At 42.9% G+C, this 18,606-nt stretch overlaps 1 protein-coding gene across 2 annotated transcripts in view; it reads right to left on the bottom strand.

The window, feature by feature from the left end:
• Positions 1-18,606, bottom strand: part of LOC126183629 (protein inturned) — a 287,053-nt gene that overhangs the window by 237,278 nt on the left and 31,169 nt on the right. For both annotated transcript variants that reach the window (XM_049925752.1, XM_049925751.1), the window contains exon 5: positions 3,834-3,919. In XM_049925752.1, the coding sequence (XP_049781709.1) occupies positions 3,834-3,919 (86 nt within the window). The remainder of the gene's footprint in view (positions 1-3,833; positions 3,920-18,606) is intronic.

Here is an 18,606-nt window from a genome sequence, read left to right as displayed (position 1 = left end):
ACAGCAAACTCACAAAGGCAATTTTCCACCATCAATTGCATTGTAAACAAAAGTTTGCTATCCCAAATAACCACTGCAAAAATGTGGATAAATCTTTAGCTACACTATCAAAAATATCAAGTGCAACACACAATTATAATTCATAGGTGCCTCAATCATGCAAACAAAGTTATACTTCATACAGTCAAACTAAATCAATCAACAGGAAACAAAGTCAGATTATTTAAGTGCCATTAAATGTTAAAGTCTGTAAGTCGTCCTTGCACAATTACTCCAAGTCCAACGAAAAGTTAACGTATGTAACTCACATGGCTGCTCAGTTGCAAGCCCTTTGACAATAGCATACTCACCAACACTGACCAAAGATGACAAAAAGCAACATACTTAGGTGATTGAAATGAAAGATGAATGTTACATTTTCAATGAAACTACTTACATACCTTCTGTGATGTTACACACTACTAAATCCAAGTTAGACTCTTAAATAATGACCACTATTCAAGTAACTGTACCCACATATAAGATAGCACAAAACAAAGAAAATTATTGCAGTCATTTTGTGACCTTTCATTCAAATAACAACATGGTATTAAACAAATTAAGGCCTACATAAAATTATAATTACACATGGAATAGTAAATTGTGGGTACACATACATTATTGAGATTAAGTAACAATCTGGGAAACTCATGCTACATCCATATTACATGTAACTGTTGAGGATGTATATCCTTGGCACATCTGCACATCATACACTTTTAATAAACTGATACGCAATTATTTATATCCATGCAATATTTGAAATGTTGTGCATTGTGGTGTTCACCTTCTACTTCATACAATTAGATTTCTCCAATAATTCAGTTGTTATTAATTTTATAATCTATCATAATTAAAAACAATAGTAACTTACAGGGGTGTCCCGTACAGGAGTCCCTGATTCCAGAATTAAATATCTCGAAACTAAGATCGATACACGAGTGCAACAAAAGGTGTGCTTATTGTGAAAGCTGTAATGAAAAGATAATTATATGTACACCCTTGCTGCAACCAGGCGTTTATATACTTCGTTGGGGACATGTTGAAAATGTGTGCCCCGACCGGGACTCGAACCTGGGATCTCCTGCTTACATGGCAGGCGCTCTATCCATCTGAGTCACCGAGGGCACAGAGGATAGTGCGCCTGCAGGGACTTATCCCTTGCATGCTCCCTGTGAGACCCACATTCCCAACATGTCCTCATCACTACATTCATAGTGCGCCTTTTGCCATCATACTCATTACTCATGGAAGATTAATCTACCAAGTCCTGTACAAGTTCGGGCATAGCGTGTGCATTCGCACACGATGGTCAATGGCTGGGAAGCCATATTTTAACTATATACGACGGTAGTATCTGTTCCCGAAAGAACAGTCACCGTTAATGACCATCCAGCTTTGCTAGAATGAAATGATAATTAAATGTACACCCTCGCTGCAACCAGGCACTTATATACTTCATTGGGGACATATTGAAAATGTGTGGCCCGACCGGGACTCGAACCCGGGATCTCCTGCTTACATGGCAGACGCTCTATCCATCTGAGTCACCAAGGGCACAGAGGATAGTGCGCCTGCAACATTCCCAACATGTCCACATCACAACATTCGTAGTGTGCCTAATAGATGTTTGTCCATCATACTCATTACTCGTGGCAGATTAATCTACCAAGTACTGTACGTACATCTATTAGGCGCACTACGAATGTAGTGATGTGGACATGTTGGGAATGTGGGTCTCACGGGGAGCGTGCGAAGGATAAGTCCCTGCAGGCGCACTATCCTCTGTGCCCTCGGTGACTCAGATGGATAGAGCATCTGCCATGTAAGCAGGAGATCCCGGGTTTGAGTCCTGGTCGGGGCACACATTTTCAAAATGTCCCCAATGAAGTATATAAATGCCTGGTTGCAGCGAGGGTGTACATTTAATTATCATTTCATTCTAGCAAAGCTGGATGGTCATTAACGGTGACTGTTCTTTCGGGAACAGATACTACCGTCATATATAATGAAAGCTGTAAGAATTTTAGAGAGAAGTTTTGAAATAATTCAAAAAGCTGCTAAGAGATGGCACTGTACACTGTGCATCTTGTACAGCAACAGTGTGTGTAATTAATCTTGTCCTCTGCAAGAAGTCTCTGCAGTCACATCACAATTTTTTCGAGAAGTCCACCACTTGCAGTACGGAGATGCTGCAAATGAACTATAAAATTTGCCATCACATCCACCAGTTTCTCAACAGAAATGGATTCAGATGCCGCACAGATTGCCAATTCGAGGCCATCCAGAATGGTGGGATGGTTGCAGTAGACAGTCACAAGGAGTCACACTGGACGAATATGGAGGTCAATCCACCCTTGCACCAATAAATTTGCATTAATCCAATGCAATGGCTCTATTCCCGAACTATTAATTGAGAAAGCAAAACATCTGTTCAGTGCGATGTGGTCTGGCCCCCCACTTGATGACTAGTCAAGTCCTCAAACACTAGCTGTGTGGTGACAAATTGTTCAAAAACTACAATGTAATATTCACTAGTGATGGGCCCTTGCATGATAAAAAGCCAATAATGCCTCTACTGCATATTGCAGCCCAAACACTCCACACAAATAGGGATTTTCGGAAGCCCAAAATCACTAGTTTTGTTTATTCATATTCTGGTGAAAATGTTCTTCATCTGTGAAATAGGGTGCAGCAAACATCAAGTCCTTCATTATCAATAATAGTGAGAATATTGTTTGCAAAGTCAGCTATCTATCTTTTAGCACATAAAGATATGGCCTGATGGATTTGAATTTTGAATCAAAACATGTGTTGGCTCTGTCACAGTATTTCCTGCCTACTGGAATGCTTCAAACCAGTCTGTGCTGCAATTTTTCAGATGGATTTCCTTGGATATTGCTGAATTATTACAGAAACCAAGGCAATATTTTCAAGAGTAACTACAGTCTGCCTTGGGACATCATTACCCGCTAGATCATCAATCATGCAGCCTGTCTGTTGCAATCTGGTGAAGAGCTAATAAATGGTTTTTGCATCGGATCCTTTTGAAAACATTAAATTGTGTTTGAAAACTGTGCCTTGCTGCCAAAGGACAGTGTACTAACCTGTGGTATTACAGGACCAGAGAAACATGTTGTTCAATGGATTACACGATTTCAACCTCTTCCTTCAGCATGCTAATCCTCTTTCACATTCACTTTGAGCTGCAACAGACTATTTACAGGCATTACATATTGTGATTACAGAGCCATCTGTTAGCAGCATTTTGAACTATTTTGAAACTTCTGACTAAAATTCTTACAAGCTCTCACAATAAACATACCATTTGTTGCACTTATATATCAATGTTAATTTTCAAGGTACTGAATTTTGTAATCAGGGACCTCTTTACTGGACACCCTGTATTTATTCTAGAATCATACTCAAAGTTGCAATGAGTTCAGCTCATTGATTTTTCTGGTGTACTTCATTTTTCTGTGTCATGTCTGTAGGATCTGTAACATGGTTTCATTGAAAATATAATATTCATCTGTCATTTTAACCCCCTTCGCTGTCATTCCATTGTATTTAACCCTTCAGTTAAGCTTGCATGCTCCAGCCTTGTGAAAGACCCACATCCGGCACTCAGCCTCCTGTATTCCTCACTTCATTGGGTAGACACCGCGAACTGTCAAATCACTCATCATAGCCTCTTGCTCCATGGGCTGGCTTCTTATAACATTGCAAATTGAAAGAATATTCTTAAATTTAATTGTTAGAGGGCATTGTAGTTTTGACTGACACTGACTTACCTCACAAGGGGGCTTCACTGCTGACAGAACTGCATCAAGTGTTTGCCCACTGACCTCCTGACCATTAATACTCTGTAACCAGTCACCTGAAATAATAGGAATCTTACTACAACAGAAGTTTAAGATGTGTATCTTTTAAAAGTATGAGAGACATTAACAAATGTAAACCTATTAATGAAAACTGAAAAAGTTATTAACAGAGGCTAATAGAATAACTGAATTTCAGCAAGAGAAGGAGCAAAGACAACGATAAATATTGCATCACAACGTATACCCATTCACTGATGAGATCATTGAAAGTCTGACTGTAGTAACCAAGTAATACACAAGTCCAGTACAAGTAACACAAATATGGCTTTATTCAGGAAGCACTCAACAGTAATGGAAAACAGACTCCTGTGGATCCCCACATAATAAGACACAGTACACTGATGTGAATGGCAAACTGGAAGGACATACAACAGGATCAGTTAGTGCTTCTCTGTGCATGTACTTGGATCACCTGGCAAAAATATAACTAAACTCTATTGGATGGCACCCTGTAAAATATCTTCCTTTCACTGATCTAAAAAAAATGACAAGAGACACTTGAGGAATATGCTTCTGTTACCAAATATCAGAATGTTGGTATGTACATGATGCTTTTTATGCAGAACATCCATAAGAATACAGCAGTGAAAAAGGTAAAATTGTTGTCAACCCTAAGGTTAGTTTGAAATTCCTATTGGAGATGGTATGTGGTAGTTATCGAGGGACATACAATTTAACGTGGACTCTGAACAATGGTGCAGCTTGGCTTTTTTCCCATTAACAAAGTCCTCAGAAGTGATAAAGTGACAGCAGAACACTTAGCACAGAATGAATCTGCACTAGACATTGGGTTGTAGAAGTTACAGTCATACCTTACAATTTATACTATTGCCACAAACAAACAGATGCATGCACTAGCCACCCTAATCATAATGCTAGAGTCTAATACGCTACTGCTTCACCATTTTCTGCCTGGTAAAAGATGGCCTCCACTATATCACAACTGCCAATAGAAGTGCACAAAGAGCTATCATTGATACTTATTACATACATTTGCAGTAAATAATTCAAAAGTTAACACTACTTCAAAGCCAGAGCCAGAACATCCACATACCACATGCTGATTACTCTGAGCTAATAAACATCACAGGAGCTGACGATTTTGCTACCACTGATAACCTCAGCTATGTACTGCACATACCCCTGATCACCTCACAGAACCGTGATCTTTAACATATCCTGACCTAGCCAATTGCTGATCACCTCACAGAACCGTTATCTTTAACATATCCTGACCTAGCCTATTGCTATGCAGGCAACCTATTGGAGAAATAGACACAGCACCACAGGACGATATATGAAGCACTGATGATAGCAAGAGAGTACAATTATCTAACTCCAATGCAATTCCAATGGAGTTATCTGAGATTACATCATCATTTTTGCAAACAGTCCTTTAAGCCACACTCAAATGATCAAAATGAGATATGCAAGACAGACGTGTTACAACCTCTTATGAGAATCTACCACAGCTGCAAGCAGAAGGTCGTCCATCTTTTGTCCACCTGATGGCTGCAGCTCGAATATAGTAAATGGTTGTATGTGATACATGAAGAAGGGAGTATTGTGCTACAATGCAAAGAACAATGACATGTGTTACTCACCAGAAGAGGAGACCTAAGCCAGAGTAGCAATTGACAAGGCTACAAAGCTTTAGTTCAGCAGCAGATTGATGACATGCATATCAAATGGCCCCCATACGATGACATCATGAAACTGCTTAATATCAACACCACATATGGACCACTGATTTGATTTGAGAGTAATCTCAAAGTGCAAAAGTCCATAGCATCAGTAATGGTACACCAACTGCTGGACCAAAACCAACATTGGCTACTGCCATGACAAACTTGATCCCAATAATACCATCAAAATGCAATGGAAACAGCATTGACACCACTGATGGTATAGTTATTGACACTTTCCTCTACACTGTCTCTGTTCTTGTTCTATTTAAGTAGCTTTTATCCCTAGTAGTCAACACTGCCAATGTTGCTGATACCTCATACTTTTGACTCTTGAGTTTACCCCTAGGAGATCATCCATTGAAGAATTCAAACTATAAACTCCAAAACATCATCATATCCACCCAAGGAGACGATGTCAACACAAACTGAAAGTCAAATATGAGACAGGACACATCTTGTACAGCCTTTTGTTCACATATACACTATCTGATCAAAAGTATCTGCAAACCTATTAGTGGACATTAATATGAGGTGTGTCCAACCATTCACATTTGTGAAGGCTTGAACTCTGCTGGGGACACTTTCAATGAGGTGCCTGAATGTTTGCAGAGGAGTCCACTCTTCCCCAAGGGTCAAAGAGTCCACTCTTCCCCAAGGGCCAAACAGTCCACTCTTCCCCAAAGGCCAAAACCAGAGAAAGTAGTGATGTTGAACCTGGGGTCCGTGGTGAAGCTGACATTCTAACTCATCCCCAAGGTGTTCCATTGGGATCAGTCCAGGCCTCTGGGCAGGCCAGTCCATTTGAGAAATGTTAATGTAAACAAATCCTTACCTTATAGATGCTGCTTTATTCTCCAGGTATCCACCAAACCCAAACAGCATACAGGATGATTCATAACTCCAAATCACTCACTTCAAGTTACTCACTGTTTAGTGATATCACTCATTAGCCACCTCAAGTGTTGCTTAGCACTGACTAAAGAAATGTGTGCCTTATAAGGAGTTGCTCGACCACTGTGCCCCTTTCTTTTTAGCTCCCTATGTAGAGTTAATGTGCTAATTAGTCTGCAAGTAGCACTTCAGAACCTTCTGCTGATCTTAAGCAATTTTTTACAAACACCCTCCACAATGCACAATGATCCCTGTCCATTGGTACATGGGATCTGCCTGGTCTTGGTTTACCTGCAGTTGTTCATGTTTTCACTTCACAATCATGTGTGAACAGTTGACTTGTGCAGCTTTAGAAGGGTTTAAATGTCCCTGATGGATTTGCTATTCAGGTGAAAGCCAATGATTAGTACACATCTGAAGTGACTGAGCTCTCCTGACAGATGCGTTCTGCTGTTACTGTTTCTCTACTGGCAAGACAATATACTTTTATACTAATGGATCCACCTCTCGTGACATCTAGTGGTCAATTCCACAAGAGTAAATGGGAAGAGTCTAATCTCATTTCAGTAGTCAGCCTCTAAGGGTCAAAGCAGATTGTCACCACTCCGGTTCAACGCTGTCTAGGAGTGCAATCACCATTGGCAAAGGAGGGAGGAATATTGCAGAGATTGTATCACTAAGGAACTCTTGCTGCATGCAGTAGAGGCCGTGACACGAAGTTGCTGTGTTGGTCAATAAAGCTTGTAATACCACAACAGTAATGTACAACTTGTCACTTGTAACTTGTCATTGCTCATCTGTCAGGTCCCTCTCAATCATTTTCAAGTAACACACATGCACCCACCTTGCCTGCTCCTTCATAAATTGTATGCATATGTGTAATTATGCATAGGAAAATTATGATAAAATCATACATGCAATCACAAATTCTAACTCTCTTAATGTTGTGACAGTGCCACGACATTTAACAGTGCCGCCATGACAGTACGCGCAAACGGCAATAGAGGCACTCCGCAACTCGGCTGAGCGCGGAAGCGCCACCTAGCTACGAACAGCGCCGGCCGCAGCATGTCACGGCACGGCAGTTGAATGAGAGATACTGAGTTGTTATCATGTAACCAGCTATTGTTTTTAAGTGAGTGTGTTTGAATATCCACTCAATTATTGGTGATTAAAGGTTATAACACTTTTGGCGACGAGGTCGGATATTTTCACTGCGTTGTGGATTTAGGTGTTCGTGCCGGGGCAGACATGGAACAGCTAACGGCTTCCGTTCCCGGTTGCATAAACTAACTGGATGACATTGTTGTCATGGGGGCCTCTACTGAGGAGCACCTTCGCAATTTGCGTTCACTGTTTCGGGTTTTGCATTCGGCTGGGTTGAAGTGCAATCTGGACAAGTCACAGTTCTTCCAACCCTCCATTGTGTATCTTGGTTTCTACTTGTCCCGTGAGGGTATACGTCCTCTATGTCAGCACATTGTGGCCATTAACGATCTACCCCAGCCGTCTACAGTTGAAGAACTTCAAGCGTTTCTAGGCAAGATTGCTTATTATCACAAATTCATTCCATCCGCGGGGGCGGTAGCTCAGCCTCTGCATCAGCTGTTACGCAAAAACGTCCCTTTCTGTTCGTCCGACGAGTGTGAGCAGGCTTTTGTCCACCTGAAGGCTCATTTGCAGTCGGCACCTTGTCTTGCCTCATTCCGTCTGGGTCAGCACTTGGTTCTGGCGACTGACATGTCACAGTATGGCCTAGGGGCTGTTCCCGCCCATCGATATTAGGATGGGTCGGAACGACCCATCGCCTATGCTTCCAAGACCCTCAACGATGCGCAACGGCGTTACTCTCAAATCGAAAAGGAGGCGCTCGCTATCATTTATGCTCTAAAAAAGTTCAGCGTTTTTTTGTATGGTTTTAAGTTTCACCTCATCACCAACCACAAGCCGCTGGTATCTCTGTTCAGCCCATCGGGGTCGCTTCCAGATAAGGCAGCTCACCGCCTGCAACGTTGGGCCTTATACATGTCTCGTTTTCACTATGAGATTCACTATCGCCCCACGGCCCAGCACGCCAATGCTGACGCATTATCGCGATTGCCGATGGGCCCCGACCCGGTTTTCGATCGTGATGAACTACTCTGTTTCCACATTGATGAGGAAGAACGTCGTGCGGTCAAGGGGTTTTCCACTTACAGGTTCACAGGTCGCGTCGGCTACTGCGCGGGACCCGGTCCTGTGTCAGGTGATCGGTTTTGTTCAACGGGGTTGGCCGGACAGGACCAAGGGCCGAGCATCGGATCCCCTTCACAATTACCATGCCTTGTGCCTTCGTCTGTCTGTTTGTGATGGTGTTGTTCTTCTGCCCACGGATGGCACATCTCCACGGGTCGTGGTGCCAGCCTCTCTTCGCAAAGATGTTTTCAAACTGTTGCATGAAGCCCATTGGGGTATTTCTCGGACAAAGTCCCTGGCCCGCAGGCATGTTTATTGGCCTGGTATTGATTTGGACATCGCCCACATGGTTGCTGCGTGTGGTCAGTGTGCTCAATAACTGGCTGCACCTCGTACAATGCCCTCTCCGTGGCCTGATCCGGCGCAGCCATGGGAACGGGTGCACGCTGACTTTGCCGGCCCCTTCCTCGGTACTTATTGGCTACTGTTGATTGACGCCTTCTCGAAGTTTCCGTTTGTTGTTCGATGTCCGTCGCCGACCACTGCGGCGACGACGCTGGCTTTGTCCAAAATCTTTGCGCTAGAAGGTCTTCCATCCACGATCGTCACGGACAATGGCCCTCAGTTCTCTTCGCAGGCCTTCCGTGATTTTTGTACTGGACAAGGGATTCATCATGTTACAGCACTGCCCTTCCATCCACAATCGAATGGGGAGGTCGAGCACCTTGTCCGCACTTTCAAAAGCCAGATGAAAAAATTCCTGTGATTTTTCCACAGATGATGCTCTGCTGCAATTTCTGAGTTCTTATCGCTTCATGCCTATGGGAGATCGCAGCCTTGCTGAACTCTTGCATGGCTGCCAACCACACACTCTACTGCACCTGCTTCACCCTGTCAGGCCTTGTGCTGTGTCCTCTAGTGCGGGAAAATACTCGGTGGAGGCCGACGTGTGGGCACGAGGGTATGGATCTCGCCCTAAATGGATTCCAGGGGTGGTCAAGGCTCTTCGCGGCCGCCGGCTTTGTGAAATTCGTACAGATGATGGCATGGTTGTTCGCCATTATGACCAGATGCGCCCACGAGTGGTGGCCACGACGGTGCCACCGCCCCTTCCTTCGCCTCCACCGCCTCCACCAGCCCGAGAAGCCCGTCCTGTCGCTGCTGCCGATCTACAGTACGTGTTGATGCAGCCGACGTCGCTACCATTTCCGAGTACGCCGGAACCGGCCCCAGTCGCGACGCCACCTTCTCCGGGACCCATCTCGCTGGAGCACACCCCCAGGTCCACGTCACCTATGGATGTTGCTCCGGAGTTTTCACCCATCATCTCGTCCAGGAGGCACGTCCCACGCATGAGCTTCCGTCCTGGACATTTTCGGCCATACTCTCATGTCTCTCCGCGGGATCTTCTCGGGACCTCACAAGAGGCCATGGCTGTCTCCACACTGTCCATGTCTCCAAGGAAGTGAGTGTTTTTTTTTCAAAGGGGGAAAAGTGTTGTGACAGTGCCACGACATTTAATAGTGCCGCCACAGCAGTACGCGCAAACGGCGATAGAGGCGCTCTGCAACTTGGCTGAGCGCGGGAGCGCCACCTAGCTATGAACGGCGCCAGCCGCATGTCACGGCACGGCAGTTGAATGAGAGATACTCAGTTGTTATCACGTAACCAGCTATTGTTTCTAAGTGAGTGTGTTTGAATATCCACGCAATTATTGGTGATTAAAGGTTATAACACTTAATTTTCCCATTCCCAAGCCAAGCCTATCTCTAATGCCAGCTGCCACTTGACACTAGACCTATATGATTAAGGTTGCTAATGTCTCCATATCAAACATGGCCAACTTGTTCTGCCACAATATGATAGGGTCATATAATGGAATCTGAGAAGTAGAATTAATTTTGTGTGCTTATCACATTAAGAGAGTTCTTCCTATGTTTGGTGGAAGTTAACCAGCCATAACAGACAGGCTAGGAAGAAGGCTGGTTTTAATCGTCCCTGTATGTAGCTAAATTTTGTTATGAGGGGTTGCTCCTAATATCATTAAATATGATGGTCAAGAAGACCCAGACAACATAAATCCTTGATCATGCTGGCATTATACCGAGGCGCGCGCGCGCGCACACACACACACACACACACACACACACACACACACACACACACACGTGGGCAGGCACACGCATGCAAGACCACTTGCAATCATAAGCGTGCGCGAAGGCATCTGTGCGTCAGTCAGAAAACTTCTGTCTGCTAACTTCACTTGCTGCAACTGGCGTATTGTCATTGTGAGGCTGTAAGAAATGTATAATACTTCCACAAATAAGGAAAACTGAATAAGGTTTCTGAGTGTGGACGTTCTACTGATAACAACAATTGCAAAAATTATCACACTTAACACTGCCTAGAGGGGCACTTGTGAAGTTTCATTGCAGAGTTGCACCAAAAACATTATGTGTCTGTGTAAAATATTATTAATTCTCAAGGTCAGAAAAAAAAATATTCCCTACATGGGCAAAGAAAAAATTTTGAAGCTTGGCTAGAAAGTGCTTATTTTCTAGCATATTCCCCTTTTACATCAAGGCATTTTGTCCAATGAACTATCTGTCTGAAGTGTGATTATGAAAGGTTTGAAAAATACCCAGGTATCATTGCAGCAACCTTTTCACTGACAAGTCATATATTTCTTTAAGCACGGAAATATGTGGAAGTCAAAATGTGTCAGATCTGGTAAACGGGGTGGATGTTCTAACAATTCATACTTGAAACCCCTCAGTTTTACTACTGCCAAAGTACAAAAGGGGGCAGATGCACTTTCCAGATGAAAGACTTTTTCCCTTTTGTAATCCAGACATCTCCCCATATATATTTTCAACCAGTTGAATTCCTTTTGCATCCAAGGAAACATTAACCCTAACCTTTCCTACAGATGAAACCAAATTTGTCTTTCTCGATGCAGGGTTGAAGTGGGATTACGTGAGTATCACCACTTACATGTCAGTCATGCAGTGAGCCCTATGTACTGTCGCACTCACATACTATGTTCAGGCTATGGTGACGGTAATTGATAAAGTGCACATTTGCCGTAAATGTATTTATTCTGCACAAATAAGTAAATGAACAAGTGACAAAAAAGAAATCCAATTACAGTGTCTACTGACAAAAACGAAATGTGATTGAAGCAAAAGTGGAAACAAATTGAGAGCGCCAAACAAACTTCTTCACACGTCAGTGGGGAGCTTGCATAAAGCTCAACCCACATGGTCCCTGGTTCACAGAAACGGAATCCCGAAAATGCTACTGTACTTTTTGGTGGTTCAGTTCGCACTACCATTGCTTTTTACTGACCCACGTCCATCTGCACCGGACATTGCCAGAATTTTGCCTATTGGTGAGTATGTGCACTGACAGATACCTGATGCAGCTAATAGGTGCCAGCAATGAGCAGTTCTTGTCCGTTCACATATTTGTGGCACTGCTGCTACAGGGTCGCTAGCTTTTACTTATTGCTTATATTGTTAGTCCATTTTTAATATTGAGTGGTGGACACACATCTCATCGACACTAATGAATTATTGCACAAACTATGTTGGTTTCTTTTTGGAACTTCCCACAGAATGGTGAGAGATTCGCTTTCACCCTTACTTGCTCATGCCTCCCCCACAGTTAACTCATTCATGTAAAGTACTGTACTCTTCCTTACAAGTTGCCTGTGGTGTCAGTTGCATCATATACCTTTAATCACCCATTGCTCAATATCATACAGTGCATTTTCTTGATGTTATCACATATGACTGCAGTTTTTGGCACATCTTCATGTTGGATCACCTTCAATATACATACAGCATGTTTATATTTAAACATTTATTTCTTAACCAATGAAAATTAAGAAGCAGATTTCTTATGAGTTAAGGAAACTTTGAATAACTATGCACTGACAATAAGCCATTCAAACCAAATAATTTAATTACAGCATGGCATTCCAAGATTGTTCATTTGAATGAATTAGTTCATGAGCCCACTCTAAGCGTAAATGGTAGCGAAAGCACACTTGACCTTTTAGCAACAAATAATCCTGGACAAATAGTGAGTATTGTGACGAATAAAGGGATTAGCGACCACAAGGCAGTTTCTGCTAGGCTGAATACCATAACACCTACAACCATCAAAAAGAAACGCAAAGTATATCTATTTTAAAAAAAGCTGATAAAAATGATCTTAACGCCTTTTTAAGAGTCAGTCTTCACTCCTTCTGATCTGATCATGTAAGTGTAGAAAAGTTGCAGAATGTTTTCAAAGAGATAGTATCAACAGCAATTGAGAGATATATACCACATAAATTAATAAGTGATGGTACTGATCCCCCATGGTACGCAAAACGGGTCAGATTGTTGTAGCAGAAGCAACAAAAAAAAGCATGCCAAACTTAAAAGAATGCAAAATCCCCAAGATTGGCAAAGTTTTACAGAAGTTCGAAATATGGCGCGTACTTCAATGTGAGATGCTTTTAATAATTTCCACAACGAAATTCTGTCTTGAAATCTGGCAGAAAACCCAAGGAGATTCTGGTCATACATAAAGCACACCAATGGCAAGACGCAATCAATACCTTCACTGAGCGATAACAATGGTGAAGTCACTGATGACAGTGCCACTAAAGCAGAGTTATTAAACACGGTTTTCTGAAACTCCTTCACCAAAGAAGACGAAGTAAATATTCCTGAATTCCAATCAAGAACACCTGCCAAGATGAGAAACATAGAAGCAGATATCCTCAGTGTAAGGAAGCAGCTGAAATCACTTAATAAAGGCAAGGCCTCTGGACCAGATTGTATAACAGTCAGGTTCCTCTCAGAGTATGCCGATAAAATAGCTCCATATTTAGCAATTATATACAACCACTCGCTCACAGAAAGATCTGTACCTAAAGACTGGAAAATTGCTCAAGTCACGCCAATACCCAAAAAGGGTATTGGTGGGACTGGTGGATGACTTCGAAAAAGTACAAAGAAGGGCAGCTCATTTTGTATTATTGCAAAATAGGGGAGATAGTGTCACAGACATGATACGTGAATTGGAGTGGCAATCATTAAAACAAAGGCATTTTTCGTTGTGACGGGACCTTCTCATGAAGTACAATCACCAGTTTTCTCCTCTGATTGCGAAAACATTCTGTTGGCACCCACCTACATAGGGAGAAATGATCATCATGATAAAATAGGAGAAATCAGGGCTCACACAGAAAAAGTGCTCGTTTTTCCTGTGTGCCATTCGAGAGTGGAAAGGTAGAGAGACAGCTTGAAGGTGGTTCATTGAATCCTTTGCCAGGCACTTTATTGTGAATAGCAGAGTAATCATGTAGATGTAGATGAGCCCAACAATATGATTACTTAAAAAATCCACATAAACAAATCAGTTCACCAGACAAAGTTAGTATCTGACTTATACGGCGCATCCCTAAAGTGTTGCAACAAACTTGTTTACAATCATAAGCATTGAGAACTGCATAGCAACCCATGGCCATGAAATGTCATTGTAGGCCACTAGGTAGTGCTACACACAAGAGTACTGAACTGGAATGTGAGGATTTCATAGTTTGTGCATTAGCCAGCATAAGAAGCATGGAACAGTACACAAATGGTGAGCTTGCAGACATGCACTTAACATACTGAATAGCTGAGTGTAAGGTGCTAGAAACATTTATCAAGAACACTTCCCAGACAGACATCAACCGCACCACAGACTGTTTGCAAATCTGCATCGAAATTTTTGCAAGTACGGGTCATTAAGAAGTGGCAAGGCTAGTGAGGGTGCTCTGCAATTGGTGTGTTCGGTCACTAGTAAAGAAAGTGTGTTTGATGCTATGGAGACTAATCCAAGAACCACCATACATGCCATTGCTTAGGACTTAAGAATGTCTCATAGCAGTGTCCAGCATGTTTTGAACATTGAGTCCTTACATGCCTTTCATCTCCAAAGTGTGCTATTATTGCACCCGAATGACTATCCTGTATGTGCACATTTTGCAAAGTGGTTTCTGCAACAAATTGGCACAGATGTGCATTTTCTAGCTTGTGTGTTGTTCACTGATGAGGCCACATTCACTAGGGCTGTCGAATTCAGTCACCACAACGAAGATTTTTTGGGGACCAGAAACCCCCCCAACAGTGTGCGACACCACATGGCACAACATTGTTTCACACTTAATATGTGGGCAGGTTTGGGTGGCAACTGCTTTGTTGGGTCACGCCTTTTATCATCTTGCCCAATCACCACAAATTACCAGACCTTTCTGGAACAGGCTTTTCCCGGCTTGCTTGAAGATGTTCCACCATATGTGAGGCACAGCACATGGTTCGAACATGATGGTGCACCTGCTCAGATTGGACTGGCTGTTCGTAGGCATTTGAAAAGGTCATAGCCACATCGATGTCTTGGGGTGGTGGACCGGTTTCCTGGCCCCCCACACCCAACTGATTTATCAAGTCTTGATTTCTTTATGTGGGAAGCAATGAAATCTCTCATGTATCACAATCCAGTGAAATCTTAAATAGATCTTGTCACACGAATCGTCTGCACAGCTGCTACAATTAAAGAAACTCCTGGTGTGTTTGAGTATATCCGGTAGTCAATGTTCCATCAGTGCCAAGCATCTGTGGCATCTGATGGTGCAAACTTGAAGCATCTTTTGTAACATTAGAGCTGTACTCATGTCTACATCATGTGTACTCATTATACTCAATAAATATTTCAAGTGAATTACTCTCTTGTTCCCCTTCCAATCTTCAACCTCTGCTACCACTTATCCCTGATGCTTGTGGTCATGGGATGCTACTCAGTTCTCAATCCTTACAATGTACCCTACCTCCCATAGAAATTTGATGCAACATTTCTGGGACATCCTGTATGATTTGGCAATATCTATTAATACAACAAAAATTAGATTTTATTGAAATTTATGTAATTTCTGAGCTATATTGAAATTGTTTTTCTGTCTGCACAGGGTGGTCTATTGTGCAGTTACCTCTAACAAGCTTAGGTTATCAACAGTGGAGATACATGGGTTGGACAAAAATATGGAGACTCCATGAGTAATGAATGCTTGAACATAAATGTAGAAGCTGGCCAAGCCTGGAGGTTGTGCTGCTGTGTTTCACCACAAACGACACCTGTGCAATGTCCTCATTACGTTGCAAGTGTCAGTGATGTTGAGAACAGAATTCTGTGTAGTTGTGAGTATGTTATGTAGGTGCTAAGTGAATTTGACTGTGGGCAAACTGTTAGTGCTTATATGGCGAGAGCTACTGCAACCGAGGGAGCCTTAGTTTGGTGTTCCAAGAGGCACAATATCGAAGACTTATACCGCATACTGGGAACATGGAGAAACATCATCTGCTAAGTCACAATGCGGACAAAAGTGTGTGTTGAGTGATCACTGGAGAGGAAGAATAAGAGGACAACAGCTGCAAAAGTCACTGCAGAAATGAATGTTACACTCATGAATCTGGTCAGGGCCAAAACAACAGGAAGGGGGCTCCATAAGCAAGGAACTGCAGGATCAGCTAGAAATTCCAGTGACACAAATTTTCGTAACAAGAAAACATGGTGACAAATCCATAAAACATGGACTATGGGGAACTGGAACAAAGTCATTTGATTGGATTAGTCTTGTTTAACACTGTTTCCAACTTCTGGTCGAGTTTAAATCACAAGAGTGAAACATGGCAGGGGTTCAGTGATGATTTAGGCAGCCACATCATGGTATTCCATCAGCCTCATCATTACTCTACAGTGTAGCATGACCGCAAAGGATTATGTGATCATTTTGTCTCATCATGTCCATCCCACAGCACACTGTTTTCCCAATGGTGATACTGTGTTCCAAGACAACAGGGTCCCTGTTCACACAGCTTGTGTCATCCAGGACTGGTTTTGTGAACACAAGGGTGAATTTTCACATCTCCCTTGGCCACCACAGTCACCAAATCTTAGGCCGTGCGGTTAAAGGCGCTGCAGTCTGGAACCGCAAGACCGCTACGGTCGCAGGTTCGAATCCTGCCTCGGGCATGGATATTTGTGATGTCCTTAGGTTAGTTAGGTTTAACTAGTTCTAAGTTCTAGGGGACTAATGACCTCAGCAGTTGAGTCCCATAGTGCTCAGAGCCATTTTTTCACCAAATCTTATTATTGAGCCCTTGTGGTCTACTTGGGAGAGAAATGGGTTTGTGTGATCACTACGCACCTCAACCATCGTTACCTACACTTGCCACTATTTTGCATGAAGAATGGTGTAAGATTCACTTGAAAACCATACCGGACCTGTAGTTATCCATTCTGAGACAATTGGAAGATTTTTTTTAATGTCAATAAATTTCCTACACCATATTAGGCATGGTACTGTGTTGTATTTTTGGTGTTCCCATATTTTTGTCCTCTTCTGTTTCACTTGAAACCCACTGAAAATGACACGAAAACTGCCTTGTTTCCATCACCCAGACTAAGCTGTGATTTGGTTTCTGTATAGTGGCTTTTTCATGTATTTAGTTAGTACACTTGGGCAGGCATGACCCTTGCTTGCTTTCACCATTCTTATATACCCGAGTCAACTGTCCTTTCTTCCAGTCCGTTGGGACTTTGAGCTGGGTAAGTGATACATGATAAATGCAGGGTAGGTAAGAGGCCAATGCCACAGAGTACATCCTAGTCCATCCATATGGCACTCCCACTCCCAACCCCTTGCCACTGGGATCATATCCCTGTGGCAGACCAAAGTGCAAGACCTGCCCAGTCCACTCACCCAGCACCTCTTACTCCAATCCTGTCACAGGCTTATCCTATCCCATCAGAGACCACGCCATATAGCAGCTCTGCTGCTAACACTGCACAGCTTTTTATGTTAGCATGGCAACCAACCAGTTGTCTACCAGGATGAATGGCCACTGCCAAACTGTCATCAAGAACAAAGTTACCCACCTGATGGCACAACATGTAGCTGAGCACAACATGCTCAATTTCAATGGCTACTTCAAAGCCTGAGTCATCTGGTTCCTTCCCTCCATGACTAGTTTCTCTGAACTATGCTCCCATACAACACATCCTCCACTCCCTTAATCGTCCTGGCCTCAAAAGGTAAGCCATTGTCCCCGAACCCTCCACCCAACAGCTTCTCCTTCCTCCATCTGGTCACACCCTCCCAATTTGTCCCCACATTACCTTCAGCATGTGCCACCTCCCACCGGCCACTACAACTGTGCCAGCCCATATTCCTGCTACCCCTTCCTCCTGTATACCTAGGTGGCGAACCAGCTGCGTTCATCTGAGCTGCTAGCCACCCACCCCAGTCCCTCTCTCTGCCTCCACCCTTTGTCTCCCTCTTCCCACCCCACTCAAAAATACCCCCACCACAACCAGTCCACATGCTGACAAATATCATTGCCACTCTTAATCCATCTGGCACCACGTGGGGGCACAGGAGTGTGTATGCTTGTGTAGAGAGTGTGTGTATTTTACTCTAGCCCATCAAAGAATAACTCTGAAAGCTAGTATGTTTTCTTCCTTTTGTGTGTGCCTATTGACAATACTTTTGCTTATCAGTGTGTGATCTCCTTTAATCCATAAGAATTTACACTCTATAAGAAGTTTCCTACAACATCTCTGCAGAAATCTGAATATCACTCATCTCATTGTCATAGTTCCTAGAAGAGATACATAATGGGAACAACAGTACTGTTACGCAGTCTCCCTTAAGAACCAGTTCCCTGTATTTCCATAATGGAGTTTCACAAGAGCGATATCATATTTCTTAAGCTGTACCAAGCTGTACCCGTTACAGTAATTGCAGCACATCTCTACATTTATGTGACATCTTATGTAATGTCTATTTGATAAGAACTTCGAATACTAGAGAAGTACTCTGTAATAGGTGACAT

This window comes from Schistocerca cancellata, chromosome 4 (genome assembly GCF_023864275.1).
Source record: "Schistocerca cancellata isolate TAMUIC-IGC-003103 chromosome 4, iqSchCanc2.1, whole genome shotgun sequence".
In the NCBI taxonomy this organism is placed as follows: Eukaryota; Metazoa; Arthropoda; class Insecta; order Orthoptera; family Acrididae; genus Schistocerca; species Schistocerca cancellata.
This window is presented reverse-complemented; position numbering and strand designations above follow the sequence as displayed.